Source organism: Monodon monoceros, unplaced genomic scaffold, assembly GCF_005190385.1.
Source record: "Monodon monoceros isolate NGI ecotype Baffin Bay Population unplaced genomic scaffold, NGI_Narwhal_1 Super_Scaffold_21, whole genome shotgun sequence".
NCBI classification, from domain to species: Eukaryota; Metazoa; Chordata; class Mammalia; order Artiodactyla; family Monodontidae; genus Monodon; species Monodon monoceros.
This window is the reverse complement of record NW_021703778.1, coordinates 78,952,088-78,969,362: the sequence shown is the minus strand read 5'-3', so window position 1 is coordinate 78,969,362 and position 17,275 is coordinate 78,952,088. Positions and strand designations below refer to the sequence as shown.

General features: G+C 36.4%; 1 protein-coding gene across 6 annotated transcripts in view; it reads right to left on the bottom strand.

The window, feature by feature from the left end:
- Positions 1 to 17,275, bottom strand: part of NRG4 (neuregulin 4) — a 134,412-nt gene that overhangs the window by 79,974 nt on the left and 37,163 nt on the right. For 5 of the 6 annotated variants that reach the window (XR_003796073.1, XR_003796075.1, XR_003796074.1 and 2 more), the window contains exons 4-5: positions 5,682 to 5,747; positions 3,674 to 3,767 (exon numbers count right to left, since the gene is read on the bottom strand). Coding sequence is in view for 1 of the 6 variants with exons in the window: in XM_029239424.1 (XP_029095257.1) it covers positions 3,674 to 3,767; positions 5,682 to 5,691 (104 nt within the window). In the remaining 5 variants the exon portion in view is untranslated. Of the gene's footprint in view, positions 1 to 3,673; positions 3,768 to 5,681; positions 5,748 to 9,750; positions 9,809 to 17,275 lie in introns of those variants that run through there. The other variant, XR_003796077.1, reaches the window with a different exon arrangement.

The window sequence follows — 17,275 nt, the reverse complement described above, 5'->3', positions numbered from 1 at the left end:
ATTAAAAAAGACAGACACAACTAAATTAATTTCAAGACATATCAATGAAAATAAACAGAATGTAGGGTGGAAAAATAAAACTCAATCATTTCAATAAAGACAGAAAAGGTAACGTTCAACTAACTGTATGTGTTTACAGACACACATTGAAAAATTGGAAGAGAAAAGTGTATTAGTCAAATACTGAAAAATGAAAGCTAGTACAGCTATCTTAATGTCAGATAAATAGATTTTAAGGCAAAAAACATTAGAGATAAAGAAGGTCACTATATCATGATAAAAAGGGATACTTCACCAGAAGACATAACCATTCTAAATTAATATAGCCTTAATAACATTGCCTCAAAATATTTTCAGCAAAAATTAACAGAAATTGTGATATTAAAGATCCAAAAACAGTGAGAAATTTTGACATAACTCTTCAGTTATTGATAAATCAAGAAGATTGAAAATTAGTAAGGATATGTAAGATTTGAACAGCACATTAATAAGAAGCTTGATCCTAGGTACATATATAAAACCCTACATCTGTCAATTAAAGAATATACATTCTTCTCTAGGAGACACAGACCATTTAAAATACTGTACATGAACCAGGGTCCAGAGCAAATCTCAACAAACACTAACGAACTGATGTCACGTATTCCTCAACTTTAAAATATTAGCTTAAAAAAAGAAAATCACTGTGCTAAATCACCAAATAAAGAAAATAGGTAAGAAAAATGAGAGGAGGTTGGTTTGAAAGAAAGTCCAAAGAGGCTCTAGAAAGCTCTCTCTTCCTGCCATGTATGGCATAATCTTCCATATTTTTGCATGTGTTTTTTACAACGCTTTAAAAAGCAAGAAAAATACTCTTAGCTTGAGGGTCATACAAAAACGATCTGGTCTGTGGTTTGTAATTTGCTTACATCTAGAAGAAGGTACTCCTCATTCTGTCATATGTTGTCTCTGCAGTCTGATAGCTGGCTCCTTACTAGCTCTTCCAGAAAATAAATCTGCCAGTCAAAAGTTCTACCCAGGTACATCTGCAAACCAGAAAGCAGGCACTCACCAGAACCCAACCAGGCTGGCACCCTAATCTCAGACTTCTGGCCTTTAGAACTGTGAGAAATAAATTTCTGTTGTTTAGAAGCCACCCAGTCTATGATATTTTGCTATAGTAGCCTGAACTAAGACCCTAGATTTCTTCCCATTACAATGATTCTCCAAATTTCAGTACTCTGAACTCTTTCTTTCAACTTATTCACTGCAGCATAACAGACATTTATTTAGTATACAGACAAGTATTAAGTACACAGCTAAATAGAACACATACTCTGACTACCATGCAATTAAATTAGATATAAATCTTAAAGGATAACCAAAAAAAAAAACCCCATACATTAAAGAAGAAATCATGATGGAAAAAATTTTAAACTCAGTACTGAACAGCAGGCTATAAAATCTGTAGGAAGGAGTTAAAATGTATTTGGAAATTTTTAACATTAAATACTGTCTGTTAAAAAGAAGGCTAAAGATCAATGAACTGAAGACCAAAGTTAAGGACTCACAATGCCTGACTTCACTTATTATAAAGCTACAGTTATTGGGACTATTTGTTATTGGTAAAAGACAGAAATACAGATCAGTGATTTAGAATAGCCCAGAAGTAGACCCACACATATATGGTCAATTAATTTTTGACAAAGATGCAAAGGCAATTCAACGGAGAAAGGATAGCCTTTTCACCCATATAGCTACACCAAGATCAAGATACAAAATGTTACTATTTTTTAATTATTAAATTTATTTTTTCTGGTAAGCATTTTGGTTTTGTTCTATGAATGTCACATGTCATATCCCCTTATAAAGAATCCAGAATGAATATATCTGTTCTATGAATGTCACATGTCATATCCCCTTATAAAGAATCCAGAATGAATATATCATAAGATTAAGTGAACCCTGGGAGTTGTACTCAAAGACCATTTCTTTAATTTTTTCCTAGTTGTATGACTTTTGGCAAGTCAGTTAATTTTTCATTTTCCCTTTATTTTTCTATTTCCTTAGGTCTCCTCTCCCCCTTTTCTCTAAGGTTTTTCTGAGAATGAAACATGAAAATGTAAATAAAGAATATGGTCAGTAAAGAAATTTGGGGGGATAATGGAAATGTTCTGTATTTTGTGGTGGTGGTGGTTTCACAGGTATAAACATTTGTCAAAATTCATCAATTATGCACTTAAAATGAACGTAGGGACTTCCCTGGTGGCGCAGTGGTTAAGAATCTGCCTACCAATGCAGGGGACATGGGTTCGAGCCCTGGTCCAGGAAGATCCCACATGCCGCAGAGCAACTAAGCCCGTCCGCCACAACTACTGAGCCTGTGCTCTAGAGCCCGTGAGCCACAACTACTGAGCCCACGAGCCACAACTACTGAAGCCTGTGCGCCTAGAGCCAGTGCTCTGCAACAAGAGAAGCCACTGCAATGAGAAGCCCATGCACCGCAACGAAAAGTAGCCCCCGCTTGCCAGAACTAGAGACAGCCAGTGCATAGCAACAAAGACCCAATGCAGCCATAAATAAATAAATAAATAAATAAATAAATAAATAAATAAAAATGAATGTAGTTTGTCATACATAAATTATATCTCAGTAAATGGATTTAAAAATGTAAAATAATGTAGAAGCTCCTGGTGGGTGAGAAATAATTGCTAATTTGTTCCTTTATCCCCTTCCTTTTTTACCTGAGAGGAAAAAATGCCTATTTTTAAAAACAGTCACTCACTATTCCCTCCATGAAAACTTCTAAAAACATCCTGAGATAATTATAAGGTTATTTCTCTGCCTCTCCTCCTCCACACTAAATCCCAGTACCTTTCATTTTTCCTGTGAATTTTACTTTCCTATCCTTTAGTAAGATCTTAAATCTAGATTCTATACCTCTCACATTTCAGTTAAGTAACAAAAACAGAGTAATTGATGCACATGCTACAAAGTATCGTTAGATGTTAGCTCTGCTAAAATCTGTGGACATTATTGGTAGTGCTGTTTTTCATTCACATATTAAAAGAGGTTTATTATAACCCCCTTAAATCCTGTTCAACCAAACTCACACGAAGCCAGCTACACACGTACTATTTTCAAGTCTTTTATTGATCACTGGCTATAACGATACTCCTAAAGTGAATAATATTATTTTAAAACAATAATGGCTAAGATACCCTTCTTTTTAAAATTTGCTGCTACCATTAGAAAAACTTAACTCTTCATTTTCTTTTTAATATATCAAATGAAGTTTTGGTACCAACACAGTTATCATGTATTCTAAATCAAAGCAAAATATCTCATGTTGCTTTTCTTACATTAGTGAATTCTATAGCTGTTTTGACAGTAATAAGTATAGACTGTCTTCCCTAAATTGCTAAAATCATAGAGCATTCACTAAAATGGATTAAAAAATCTGAATAGGCTTGAAGCTACCACTACCAGTTTTCAAAATAAACACTTTTGAGATTGTGATTTGCCACTTTGCTTTGTTTTTATTTTAAAACCATAATTTTGTTCTACATAAATATGAAGATTGTTCCTCACACTTTTTCATCTTATACCCTTTGTTCAATATTTATCACTTCTCAAAGAAGTTAGTAGATGATAAAAAATAAAATCACCCTCTCCCCCAGTCCATTTCACTCACCTACAAAATGGGCTGGGAATAGTAGGTATCACATAACAAATCCCTCCATTCAGGCAAAATGACCTATGACTGGGACCACAGGGCTCTTCATGATCTAAAACATATACATAAATAAAATAGAGAAAAACAAATTATAGTTTTTCTAATAAAATAAGGAAAAGGACCAAGTATCTTATACTGAAGTAGTAATTCTAAAAATTAGAATGAAGAATTGTTTCTTAAAATGAAGGACTTAATCTTATTCCTTCTTTGATAAGCAGGGACTTCTATCCCTTTGAGGAAAAAAATTAATCTGTCTTGAAGATATGGTCATTAATTATGATGGAGTTAAAAGCTATATTACAGAAATAGGGAATCTCTATAATAGATTAAAAGGAGGACATTATGATCTTAAAATAAATAGTGGCTTTTCTCATTTAGTACATAGATTCTGGAGCTTTGCTTAGAGTTTTTCTGTCCCAAGTGTATAGTTAGATTCCTATCTTTCCTTTAAGGTCTCAAATACATTAAAGTCTGAAATTGTTGTGGGAAAAAAATTAGATTATTAAATAAATTCTGATGTCCAAAATCATCTTTAAATATTTCTACATATGACAATTTTAACATCAAAAAAACAAAAATATAATCTTATTAGGTTTTGGTTTGCAAGGGAATTTTAGGTAATAACTAGTAACTATTGAAAACCTAAGTCATCATCTGATAAATAGCAAAAATTTTCATAATATTAAGAAAATAAACCTCCATTTCTCTCTTGCTTCCTTTCTCTCCTCCTCTTTCTCCACCCTTTCTTCCTCCTTTATCTTTGACCTTTCCTTTATGTTCTTTCTCTCTTTGCCTTCCGTTTTGTCTCTTGGTACCTCTCCTTCCTTCCAGCCTCTACCTCCTCCTCCACCATCAAAAAAAAAAATCCCACCAAAACCATCAGACAGAAGAATTTAGAATTAACATAGTAGAATTCATTGAGTCATTATACTACTGTATACTACTATTTATGATTAGAAAAGCAAATTGCTGAATGATTTATCTTTTGGTCCTGAAGGGGGAATCACATTGCTTTAAAATCGTACATTGTTGGTTCCTGATTGGTTCTGTCCAGAAAGTGACATAGAATCTATTGTGAAGAAGAAAATGGCATTATTCCAATTTAGCATTTAAAAAAATAGCATACTAATTTTAAAAAGTTATCTAGCATTTATTTGCCACTAAGATATCAATACCCTTAAGATATAACTGCTGTAGAACCAGATGTCTTCACTATCAGAATTTGAAATTTTAAAACTTTCCTTTTGCTTTAGAATTGAGAAGATTCTGTTTCACCATCACATTACAATTATAAAAGTATAAAAATGTAAAGAGGAAAACAGAACTATAAAGAATTTAAGTGGAAAAGAAGAAAGTAAACCAACCAGAACTAATCTTTTAGATTTTTTCTTTTTTACACAATGTCATGCTTCTTTACAACCAAACAACTTTTAATAAGATAATTCTTACAACTCTTCAGGAATAATTTGGCTAACAAATAAAATCCCAGTTGACATTACATTATGCTAGAATCATGGAAGTCATCACATAGGGTTTCTCCACTGAGGGTGGAGTGTCAACTTTATCACAGAATGCTTCCTGTGGCTGAAATTAATGTCCTTGTTTTTAATAAGATTACAACCAGTCCTGACTCAGCACTTGCTGTTTTATCAGTAAAGAATACTCATCTAACCTGAATCACTATCTCTGAATCTATTTTTATTCTGATTTCATTTACTTATTTGTAAAGTTGTTATCAGATTTAGAGTAAGCCAGAATTTGTCAGTTTGTAAAAAGTGATAAAATATAGGTCTAAAATAAAATAGTTTCATGTTATAAAGGAAGGTCTTTCAAAACCAAGGTATTCCATATTTCTAGGACAATTTTAGATGGAGAAAAATATAGTCTTGTGTTAATATACATTTGTTTTTTGGTTCTATTTCTATGTGACACACATTGACAAAAGTATAAACTTACAAGAAATTACCTGTTGGCATCTTAATTTTTAAATAGTTTCATTCTTGGTCAAAAGTTTAGGGTTGAAAAACAGCACCTAAAATTAACAATTCAGGAAAAATTATCTTCTTTTGAGAGCATTATAAAATGTCAAATATTGTAACAGTAATATTCTTTTAAACGATGAAAATAATTAAGACATTTAAAGGCTAGGACAAAATTCTTTGGTTAGAGCATCTATTTTTTTAGATACTTATCACATATCAATAAAAAAATCTGAACAGATAAAACTAAAAGATCAACAAGCAGTATAAATGCACCAGATACAAATCATTGCCTAAATAATATAATGTACTCTTAAATCTCTCTTTGAAGAAACATCTAATGTTTTACTTTTAATAAACATTGTTAAATTAGTAGTATACTATATGAGATTATATATGAAAGATATGAGTCAGTAAGTGAAACTGAATAACCTGAATTGACTTTTCAACTTTTTCATAAAGCCTATTTCTAATTTGACTTTAACAGAACAACTTTCTATTTTTCAGTTTATTAAAAATGGCCAAAAAACACACTACAGAAAAAACTGCATTTAAAAGGTCTGCATTTCTATAGAAACTTTAAAAATTTTATAAAAGTACTTTCAAATTTACTGTAGATTGCACTACATTTACCAATATACAAATGCCTTTTAAAAAATATCTGGCATCTAGCAAAGCAAAGTAGCTATATATGAAGTTATCTGCTGTAACAGAAACAAAGGAATTACAAAATACAGTTGAAAAGATGACAGATTTATACTTACATTATGATTACATGCTCTCAATTTCTTTTTATAAAAGAGACTCACTCCTGACTTAAGCAGAAAGACTTTGTAACAGAAATCTCAATCAACAACTTCCTATTAACACAGGTGTAATAATCAAGGCCTTCTCTCAAAGCCAGTCACTCCTTCTTAAACAGACAAGCAATGAGAGAGAGAAAGACAGAAGTTAAACCTATTTAATTTGAAATAATCACTGGCTCATCATATGAGTTTCTTTTTCTAAAGAAACAAGGCTTACCTCAATAAAAACTCACATTCATACAAACAATAAATTTTGTTGGATATGCAGCGCTTCAAAAGTTTTTGAACAATGCAGTCTGCAGCAGCTGTGCCTTGCCCTTTATAACACGTCAAAAATCTGATTTATATGGCTGCAGTGTGCAGTGTGGGCGCAGTGGAGACAAAGACCAAGGTGTGCACAGAGGTCAGGCTCCAGCCAAGGGAACCACCCCTTTCAGTCCACATGTTCAGAGTTGCAAATGGAGCAGAATTTTATTTAGAAAAGAAGTTGTACTAAAAGCTGCGCTCTCAAATCACTGTCCAATTCTTTAAGTTATAAAGTAAACCACATTCTTTAGACTGCTAATTTATCTCTGCATGTCTGAATAATTCCAAAGTGTTGTACAACTTTGTGAAGAAAAGGAATTTGAATATGGAGTTAGTGGACAAGTATTCCCTGGGGCTTTTTAAAAAAAGGAATTTCCTTACAAAACACGTAACGTTTATACAAACGGTGATTTGAAGTACTTATAAAACTGAAAGAAGGTAATGTTTATAATACAGCATGTGTACAATGCCATGTGCAATATGAAGTGAATATAATCACTGAACATGACTAATACTGATGGCAATATAACCATCTGCAAACTATAACAAAGCTGTAATACATGCATTAAGGGAAGCTATGAGGTTTAAAAATCATAAATAACTTAAAATATTGACAAAAACTATAATTTTGTTTAAAATGAAGTGCGGGGTTCTTCAGCACGTAATTACCTAAAGTATGCCAACCATTCAGATGGTTATCTTTTCTAAAACCACAATTCAGACATGACTCCTTGTGTGATGTAAAACATGGAAGTGAGTACATTTGCTCTTTTAAGAAAATATTAAAATAATCTCATATAATTCATATTCTGAGAACAATTCTTTTCATTACTATTATCTTCCACATTCAAAGGCAATTTTTACATAGTTACAATCTTATACATACACACACATACATATATACACACACACATATATAAAATTTTGTTAGCTTACAGTGTTTCGATTTTAAAATGGTATTTGTATGAAAAATCAGTAACCTTTATTATTTGATTTGAACTATGGAACTATGATGCTGTCCACTAACATGAAAATTACTACTAAATTGTATGTGAGAGGTAATAATCTGTGACTTCATTCAGGATATTAAAGATGTATTTATTAGGAGACATACCATGGCAGTTGGTTTGGTATTAATAATTTTTCACACAATACAAATAAACTTAACCTTTGAGGCTACATGATTCTAAAGAAGACCTAATGTTTTTCAAGTTGGCTTTTCACTCTAAATAAAAGCCATGGTCTTTAAGAATAATTTATTTGTTCATGCATCTATCAACAAATATGTTGTAAGTGGCAGGCTCTTGTTAACAAATGATAGACACATGAACAAAAACAGGTAACTACAAAAATGTTGTAGGCTGACATATAAACCATATTTTGGCTTAAAATGATAATTGGGCTTAAAATGATAATTTCATGCAATTCAACCAAATATAGTCTCAAAGACACCTATTTATGTCATTATAATAACACACACAAAAACAAAGCTTAACTATTAAGGAGAATCAGAGAAAGATTCCAAGGGGGAGTTTTATTTGTGCTGAGCCTTGAAGAATGAGTAAGAGTTTGTAAACAGAGATGGATGAACATTCTAGACAGAGGTGACAGCATGTTCAAAGGCACAGAAGAAATAAAATCCTAATGTATTCAGATAACTGCAGGTAGATTACAGGTCAGGATGTGTGCAGAGTATGTGTGTGGAGTGTGCATGAGTTCGTAAGAGGATAGGATGGTGGGGGAAGGAGTGGTAAGAATAGATCTTGTAAAATAACCAGGGTTCAAATAGTGACTCTATCTGAAAGGCAATAGGGATACTTTGAAAGGTTTTTAGCAAAGAAGTGGCATGATCACATCTACATTTTAGAAAATTCATTTTGATAGTGGTGTGGAAAATAGATTGCAACCTGCCGAGGAACTGGTATCAGAGAAAACTATTTGGAGGACATTTTAATAATCAAGAATAGTGAAGAAATAAAGCAATGGGAATGAGGATAAAGGAGAGAACTAAAGATATACTTAATAGGTACACCCACAGAATGGGAGAGCAGGGTACAAAAGAAAGAAAAATCAAGGCTAACTTTCAAGTATCCATTAGAGAAATGTATATTAAACCCACAATGAGATACCATTTCACACCCTACTAGAATGGCTATAATAAAAATGACAGACAATAACAAAGAGAAACTAGACCTCTCATACATTGCTGGTGGGACTAAAATGGTACAGTCACTTTGCAAAATAGTCTGAAAGTTTCTTAAAAAGTTAAACATAAATTTGCCATAAATGTATCCAAGAGATATGGAAATATGGGTCCACACAAAGATAGGAGTGTAATGCTTAGAACATTATACATAATGCCCCAAGCTAGAAAACAACCCAAATGTCCATCAACTGATGAATAGCTAAACAAAATGTGGGTCAACCAGAAAATGGAATCCTACTCAGCAGTAAAAAGGAATGAAGTATTGGTACATGTTACAACATGAATTAACTTCAAAAACATGCTAAGTGGGGGGAGACCTTCAAGATGGCGGAGGAGTAAGATGTGGAGATCACCTTCCTCCCCACAAATACATCAGAAATACATCTACATGTGGAACAACTCCTACAGAACACCTACTGAATGCTGGCAGAAGACTTCAGATTTCCCAAAAGGCAAGAAACTCCCCACGTACCTGGGTAGGGCAAAAGAAAAAAGAAAAAACAGAGACAAAAGAATAGGGACAGGACCTGCACCTCTGGGAGGGAGCTGTAAAGGAGGAAAAGTTTCCACTCACTAGGAAGTCCCTATACTGGCAGAGATGGGGGTTGGCGGGAGGGAAGCTTCGGAGCCACAGAGGAGAGCGCAGCAACAGGGGTGCAGAGGGCAAAGCGGAGAGATTCCCGCACAGAGGATCGGTGCCGACCAGCACTCACCAGCCTGAGAGGCTTGTTGGCTCACCTGCCGGGGTGGATGGGGGTTGGGAGCTGAGGCTTCGGCTTCGGAGTTCAGATCCCAGGGAGAGGACTGGGGTTGGGTGCATGAACACAGCCTGAAGGGGGCTAGTGCACCACAGCTAGCCGGGAGGGAGTCCGGGAAAAAGTCTGGAACTGCCTAAGAGGCAAGAGACCATTGTTTCAGTGTGCGCAAGGAGAGGGGACAGAGCAGTGCCTAAACGAGCTTCAGAGATGGGCGTGAGCCACGGTTATTAGCGTGGACACCAGAGACGGGCATGAAACGCTAAGGCTGCTGCTGCAGCAACCAAGAAGCCTGTGTGCAAGCACAGGTCACTATCCACACCTCCCCTCCTGGGAGCCTGTGCAGCCCGCCACTGCCAGGGTCCTGTGATCCAGGGACTACTTCCCTGGGAGAACATGGCATGCCTCAGGCTGGTGCAATGTCACACTGGCCTCTGCCGTGGCAGGCTCACCTCGCATTCCGTACTCCTCCCTCCACCCCGGCTTGAGTGAGCCAGAGCCCCCTAATCAGCTGCTCCTTTAACCCCGTCCTGTCTGAGCGAAGAACAGACGCCCTCCAGCGACCTGCACGCAGAGGCGGGGCCACATCCAAAGCTGAACACCAGGAGCTGAGCGGACAAAGACGAGAAAGGGAAATTTCTCCGTGCAGCCTCAGGAGCAGGGGATTAAATCTCCACAATCAACTTCCTGTACCCTGCATCTCTGGAATACCTGAATAGACAACGAATCATCCCAAAACTGAGGTGGTGGACTGTGTGTGATTTTGTCTGTATAGCTTTGCTTTTACCATTTGTCCTAGATTTCTGTCTGTCCTTTTTTTTTTGGTATAGTTTTTAGCGCTTGTTATCATTGGTGGACTTGTTTTTTGGTTTGGTTGCTCTCTTCTTTCTTTCTTTTTTTTTAAATTACTTTTTAATTATTTACTTTTAACGATTTTTTAAATAACCTTATTTTATTTTATTTTTCTTTCTTCCTTTTCTTTCCCCTTTTCTTGTGAGCTGTGTGGCTGACAGGGTCTTGGTGCTCTGGCTAGGTGTCAGGCCTGTGCCGCTGAGGTGGGAGAGCTGAGTTCAGGACATTGGTCTACAAGAGACCTGCCGGCTCCACGTAATATTAAACAGCGAAAGCTGTCCCAGATATCTACATCTCAATGTTAAGACCCAGCTCCACTCAATGACCAGCAAGCTACAGTGCTGGACACCCTATGCCAAACGAGTAGCAAGACAGGAACACAACCCCACCCATTAGCAAAGAGGATGCCTAGTATCATAAAAAGGTCACAGACACCCCAAAACACACCACCGGACATGGTCCTGCCCACCAGGAAGACAAGATCCAGCCTCATCCACCAGAACACAGGCACTAGTCCCCTCCACCAGGAAGCCTACACAACACACTGAACGAACCTTAGCCACTGTAGGCAGACACCAAAAACAACGGGAACTATGATCCTGTAGCCTGCAAAAAGGAGACCCCAAACACAGAAAGTTAAGCAAAATGAGAAGACAGAGAAACACACAGCAGATGAAGGAGCAGGTAAAAACCCACCACACCAAACAAATGAGGAGGAAATAGGCAGTCTACCTGAAAAAGAATTCAGAGTAATGATAGTAAAGATGATCCAAAATCTTGGAAATAAAATGGAGAAAATACAAGAAACGTTTAACAAGGACCTAGAAGAACTAAATGGCAAATGAACAATGATGAACAACACAATAAATGAAATTAAAAATTCTCTAGAAGGAATCAAGAGCAGAATAACTTAGGCAGAAGAACGGATAAATGACCAGGAAAATAAAATAGTGGAAATAAGTACCACAGAGCAGAATAAAGAAAAAAGAATGAAAAGAATTGAGAAAAGTCTCAGAGACCTCTGGGAAAACATTAAACGCACCAACATTCGAATTATAGGGGTCCCAGAAGAAGAAGAGAAAAAGAATCAGACTGAGAAAATATTTGAAGAAATTATAGTTGAAAACTTCCCTAATATGGGAAAGGAAATAGTCAATCAAGTCCAGGAAGCACAGAGTCCCATACAGGATAAATCCAAGGACAAACATGCCAAGATACATATTAATCAAACTATCAAAAATTAAATACAAAGAAAAAATATTAAAAGCAGCAAGGGAGAAACAACAAATAACATACAGGGGAATCCCCATAAGGCTAACAGCTGATATTTCGGCAGACACTCTGCAAGCCAGAAGGGAGCGGCAGGACATATTTAAAGTGACGAAAGGAAAGAACCTACAAACAAGGTTACTCTACCCAGCAAGGAGCTCATTCAGATTCGACCGAGAAATTCAAACCTTTACAGACAAGCAAAAGCTAAGAGATTTCAGCACCACCAAACCAGCTTTATAACAAATGCTAAAGGAACTTCTCTAGGCAGGAAACACAAGAGAAGGAAAAGACCTAAAATGACAAACCCAAAACAATTAACAAAATGGTAACAGGAACATACATATTGATAACTACCTTAAATGTAAATGGATTAAATGCTGCAGCCAAAAGACACAGACTGGCTGAATGGATACAAAAACAAGACCCGTATATATGCTGTCTACAAGAGATCCACTTCAGACCTAGTGACACATAACAGACTGAAAGTGAGGGGATGGAAAAAGATATCCCATGCAAATGGAAATCAAAACAAAGCTGCAGTAGCAATTCTCATATCAGACAAAATAGACTTTAAAATAAAGACTATTATAAGAGACAAAGAAGGACACTACATAATTATCAAGAGATCAAACCAAGAAGAAGATATAACAATTGTAAATATTTATGCACTCAACATAGGAGCACCTCAATATATAAGGCAAATGCTAACAGCCATAAAAGGGGAAATCGACAGTAACACAATCATAGTAGGGGACTCTAACACCCCACTTTCACCAATGGAGAGATCATCCAAAATGAAAATAAATAAGGAAACACAAGCTTTAAAAGATACATTAAACAAGATGGACTTAAGTGATTTTTACAGGACATTCCATCCAAAAACAGCAGATTACACTTTCTTCTCAACTGCTCATGGAACATTCTCCAAGATAGATCATATCTTGGGTCACAGATCAAGCCTTCGTAAATTTAAGAAAACTGAAATCGTATCAAGTATCTTTTCTGACCACAACGCTATGAGACTAGATACCAATTACAGGAAAAAATCTGTAAAAAATACAAACACATGGGGCTTCCCTATGGCACAGTGGTTCAGAGTCTGCCTGCCGATGCAGGGGACATGGATTCGTGCCTCGGTCAGGGAAGATCCCACATGCCGCGGAGCGGCTGGGCCCGTGAGCCATGGCCGCTGAGCCGGCGTGTCCGGAGCCTGTGCTCCACAACGGGAGAGGCCACAACAGTGAGAGGCCTGCATACAGCAAAAAAAACCAAAAACCAAAAAACAAACACATGGAGGCTAAACAATACACTACTTAATAACCAAGAGATCACTGTAGAAATCAAAGAGGAAATCCAAAAAAAACCTAGAAACAAATGACAATGGAAACACGACGACCCAAAACCTATGGGATGTGGCAAAAGCAGTTCTAAGATGGAAGTTTCTAGCAATACAATTCTACCTCAAGAAAAAAGAAACACCTCAAACAAACAACCTAACCTTACACCTAAAGCAATTAGAGAAAGAAGAACAAAAAAAACCCCCAACATTAGCAGAAGGAAAGAAATCATAAAGATCAGGTCAGAAATAAATGAAAAAGAAATGAAGGAAACAATAGCAAAGATCAATAAAACTAAAAGCCGGTTCTTTCAGAAGATAAACAAAATTGATAAACCATCAGCCAGACTCATCAAGAAAAAGAGGGAGAAGACTCAAATCAATGGAGCTAGAAATGAAAAAGGAGGAGTAACAACTGACACTGCAGAAATACAAAGGATCATGAGAGATTACTACAAGCAACTATATGCCAATAAAATGGACAACCAGGAAGAAATGGACAAATTCTTAGACAAGCACAACCTTCCAAGTCTGAACCAGGAAGAAATACAAAATATAAACAGACCAATCACAAGCACTGAAATTGAGACTGTGATTAAAAATCTTCCAAAAAACGTAAGCCCAGGACCAGATGGCTTCACAGGTGAATTCTATCAAACATTTAGAGAAGAGCTAACACCTATCCTTCTCAAACTCTTCCAAAATATAGCAGAGGGAGGAACACTCCCAAACTCATTCTACGAGGCCACCATCACCCTGATACCAAAACCAGACAAAGATGTCACAAAGAAAGAAAACTACAGGCCAATATTGCTGATGAACATATATGCAAAAATTCTCAACAGAATACTAGGAAACAGAATCCAACAGCACATTAAAAGGATCATACACCATGATCAAATCAGGTTTATTCCAGGAATGCAAGGATTCTTCAATATACACAAATCAATCAATGAGATAAACCATACTAACAAATTGAAGGAGAAAAACCATACGATCATCTCAATAGATGCAGAAAAAGCTTTTCGACAAAATTCAACACCGATTTATGATAAAAACCCTCCAGAAAGTAGGCATAGAGGGAACTTACCTCAACATAATAAAGGCCATATATGACAAACACACAGCCAACATCATTCTCAATGGTGAAAAACTGAAACCATTTCCTCTAAGATCAAGAACAAGACAAGGTTGTCCACTCTCACCACTATTATTCAACATAGTTTTGGAAGTTTTAGCCACAGCAATCAGAAAAGAAAAAGAAATGAAAGGAATCCAAATCAGAAAAGAAGTAAAGCTGTCACTGTTTGTAGATGACATGATACTACACATACAGAATCCTAGAGATGCTACCAGAAAACTACTACAGCTAATCAATGAATCTGGTAAAGTAGCTGGATACAAAATTAATGCACAGAAGTCTCTTGAATTCCTATACACTACTGATGAAAAATCTGAAAGAGAAATTAAGGAAACACTCCCATTTACCATTGCAACAAAAAGAATAAAATATCTACAAATAAACCTACCTAAGGAGACAAAAGATCTGTATGCAGAAAACTATAAGACACTGATGAAAGAAATTAAAGATGATACAAGCAGATGGAGAGATATACCATGTTCTTGGATTGGAAGAATCAACATTGTGAAAATGACTCTAGTACCCAAAGCAATCTATAGATTCAATGCAATCCCTATCAAACGACCACTGGCATTTTTCACAGAACTAGAACAAAAAATTTCACAATTTGTATGGAAACACAAAAGACCCCAAAGAGCCAAAGCAATCTTGAGAAAGAAAAACGGAGCTGGAGGAATCAGGTTCCTGGAGTTCCAACTATTCTACAAAGCTACACTAATCAAGACAGTATGGTACTGGCACAAAAACAGAAATATAGATCAAAGGTACAGGATAGAATGCCCAGAGATAAACCCCCACACATATGGGCACCTAATTTACAACAAAGGAGGCAAGAACATACAATGGAGAAAAGACAGCCTCTTCAATGAATGATGCTGGAAAAACTGGACAGCTACATGTAAAAGAATGAAATTAGAACACTCCCTAACACCATAAACAAAAATAAACTCAAAGTGGATTAAAGACCTAAATGTAAGGCCAGACAGTCTAAAACTCTTAGAATCAAACATAGGCAGAACACTGTATGACATAAATCACAGCAAGATCCTTTTTGACCCACCTCCTAGAGAAATGGAAATAAAGACAAAAATAAACAAATGGGACCTAATGAAACTTCAAAGCTTTTGCACAGCAAAGGAAACCATAAACAAGACCAAAAGACAGCCCTCAGAATGGGAGAAAATATTTGCAAATGAAGCAACTGACAAAGGATTAATCTCCAAAATTTATAAGCAGCTCATGAAGCTCAATAACAAAAAAACAAACAACCCAATCCAAAAATGGGCAGAAGACCTAAATAGACATTTCTCCAAAGAAGATATACAGACTGCCAACAAACACATGAAAGAATGCTCAACATCACTAATCATTAGAGAAATGCAGATCAAAATTACAATGAGATATCATCTCACACCAGTCAGAATGGCCATCATCAAAAAATCTAGAAACAATAAACGCTGGAGAGGGTGTGGAGAAAAGGGAACACTCTTGCACTGCTGGTGGGAATGTGAATTGGTACAGCCACTATGGAGAACAGTATGGAGGTTCCTTTAAAAATAGAACTACCATATGATCCAGCAATCCCACTACCGGGCATATACCCTGAGAAAACCATAATTCAAAAAGAGTCATGTACCACAATGTTCACTGCAGCTCTATTTACAATAGCCAGGACATGGAAGCAACCTAAGTGTCCATCAACAGATGAATGGATAAAGAAGATGTGGCATATATATACAATGGAATATTACTCAGCCATAAAAAGAAATGAAATCGAGTTATTTGTAGTGAGGTGGATGGACCTAGAGTGTGTCATACACAGTGAAGTAAGTCTGAAAGAGAAAAACAAATATCATATGCTAACAAAAATATATGGAATCTAAAAAGAAAAATAAAAGGTTCTGAAGAACCCAGGGCAGGACAGGAATAAAGACGCAGCTGTAGAGAATGGACTTGAGGACACGGGGAGGGGGAAGTGTTAGCTGGGACGAAGTGAGAGAGAGGCATGGACTTATATATACTACCAAATATAAAACTGATAGCTAGTGGGAAGCAGCCGCATAGCACAAGGAGATCAGCTCGGTGCTTTGTGACCACCTAGAGGGGTGAGATATGGAGGGTGGGAGGGAGATGCAAGAGTGAGGAGATATGGGGATATATGTAAACGTATAGCTGATTCACTTTGTTATAAAGCAGAAACTAATACACCATTGTAAAGCAATTATACTCCAATAAGAATGTTAAAAAAAAAAAAGAAGACAATAGGATAACATTTGGAGTGTTAAAGGTATAGAATTTTGAACCTAGACATTTATAACCAATAAAATATCCTTTAAGTTTAATAAAAATTAAAACAAAACATGCTAAGTGAAAGAAGCCAGTCATAAAAACCACATATTGTATGATTCCATTTATAAGAAATCTTTAGAAAAGGCAAATCAGAAGAGACAGGAATAGATTAATGATTGCTTGGGACTGGGGCTGGGAAAAGGAAATTATGCAAATGAGCATAAAGGATGTTTTTAGAATGATGGAAATATTCTACAATTGGATTGTTGAGGTGGTCGCAAATTTGATAGAGCTAAAATATAGGGCTTCCCTGGTGGTGCAGTGGTTGAGAGTCCGCCTGCCAACGCGGGGGGCATGGGTTCGTGCCCTGGTCCAGGAGGATCCAGCGTGCCGCGGAGCGGCTGGGCCCGTGGGTCGTGGCCACTGGGCCTGCGCGTCCGGAGCCTGTGCTCCGCGACGGGAGAGGCCACAGCAGTGAGAGGCCCGCGTACTGCAAAAAAAAAAAAAAAAAAAGTAAAATATAAAATAAGTGCACTTTATGGTATATAAATTATGCTTTAATAAAGCTGCTAAAAACAAAATAAAGGAATACCAAAACAGATGTCATGAGTAAGATAA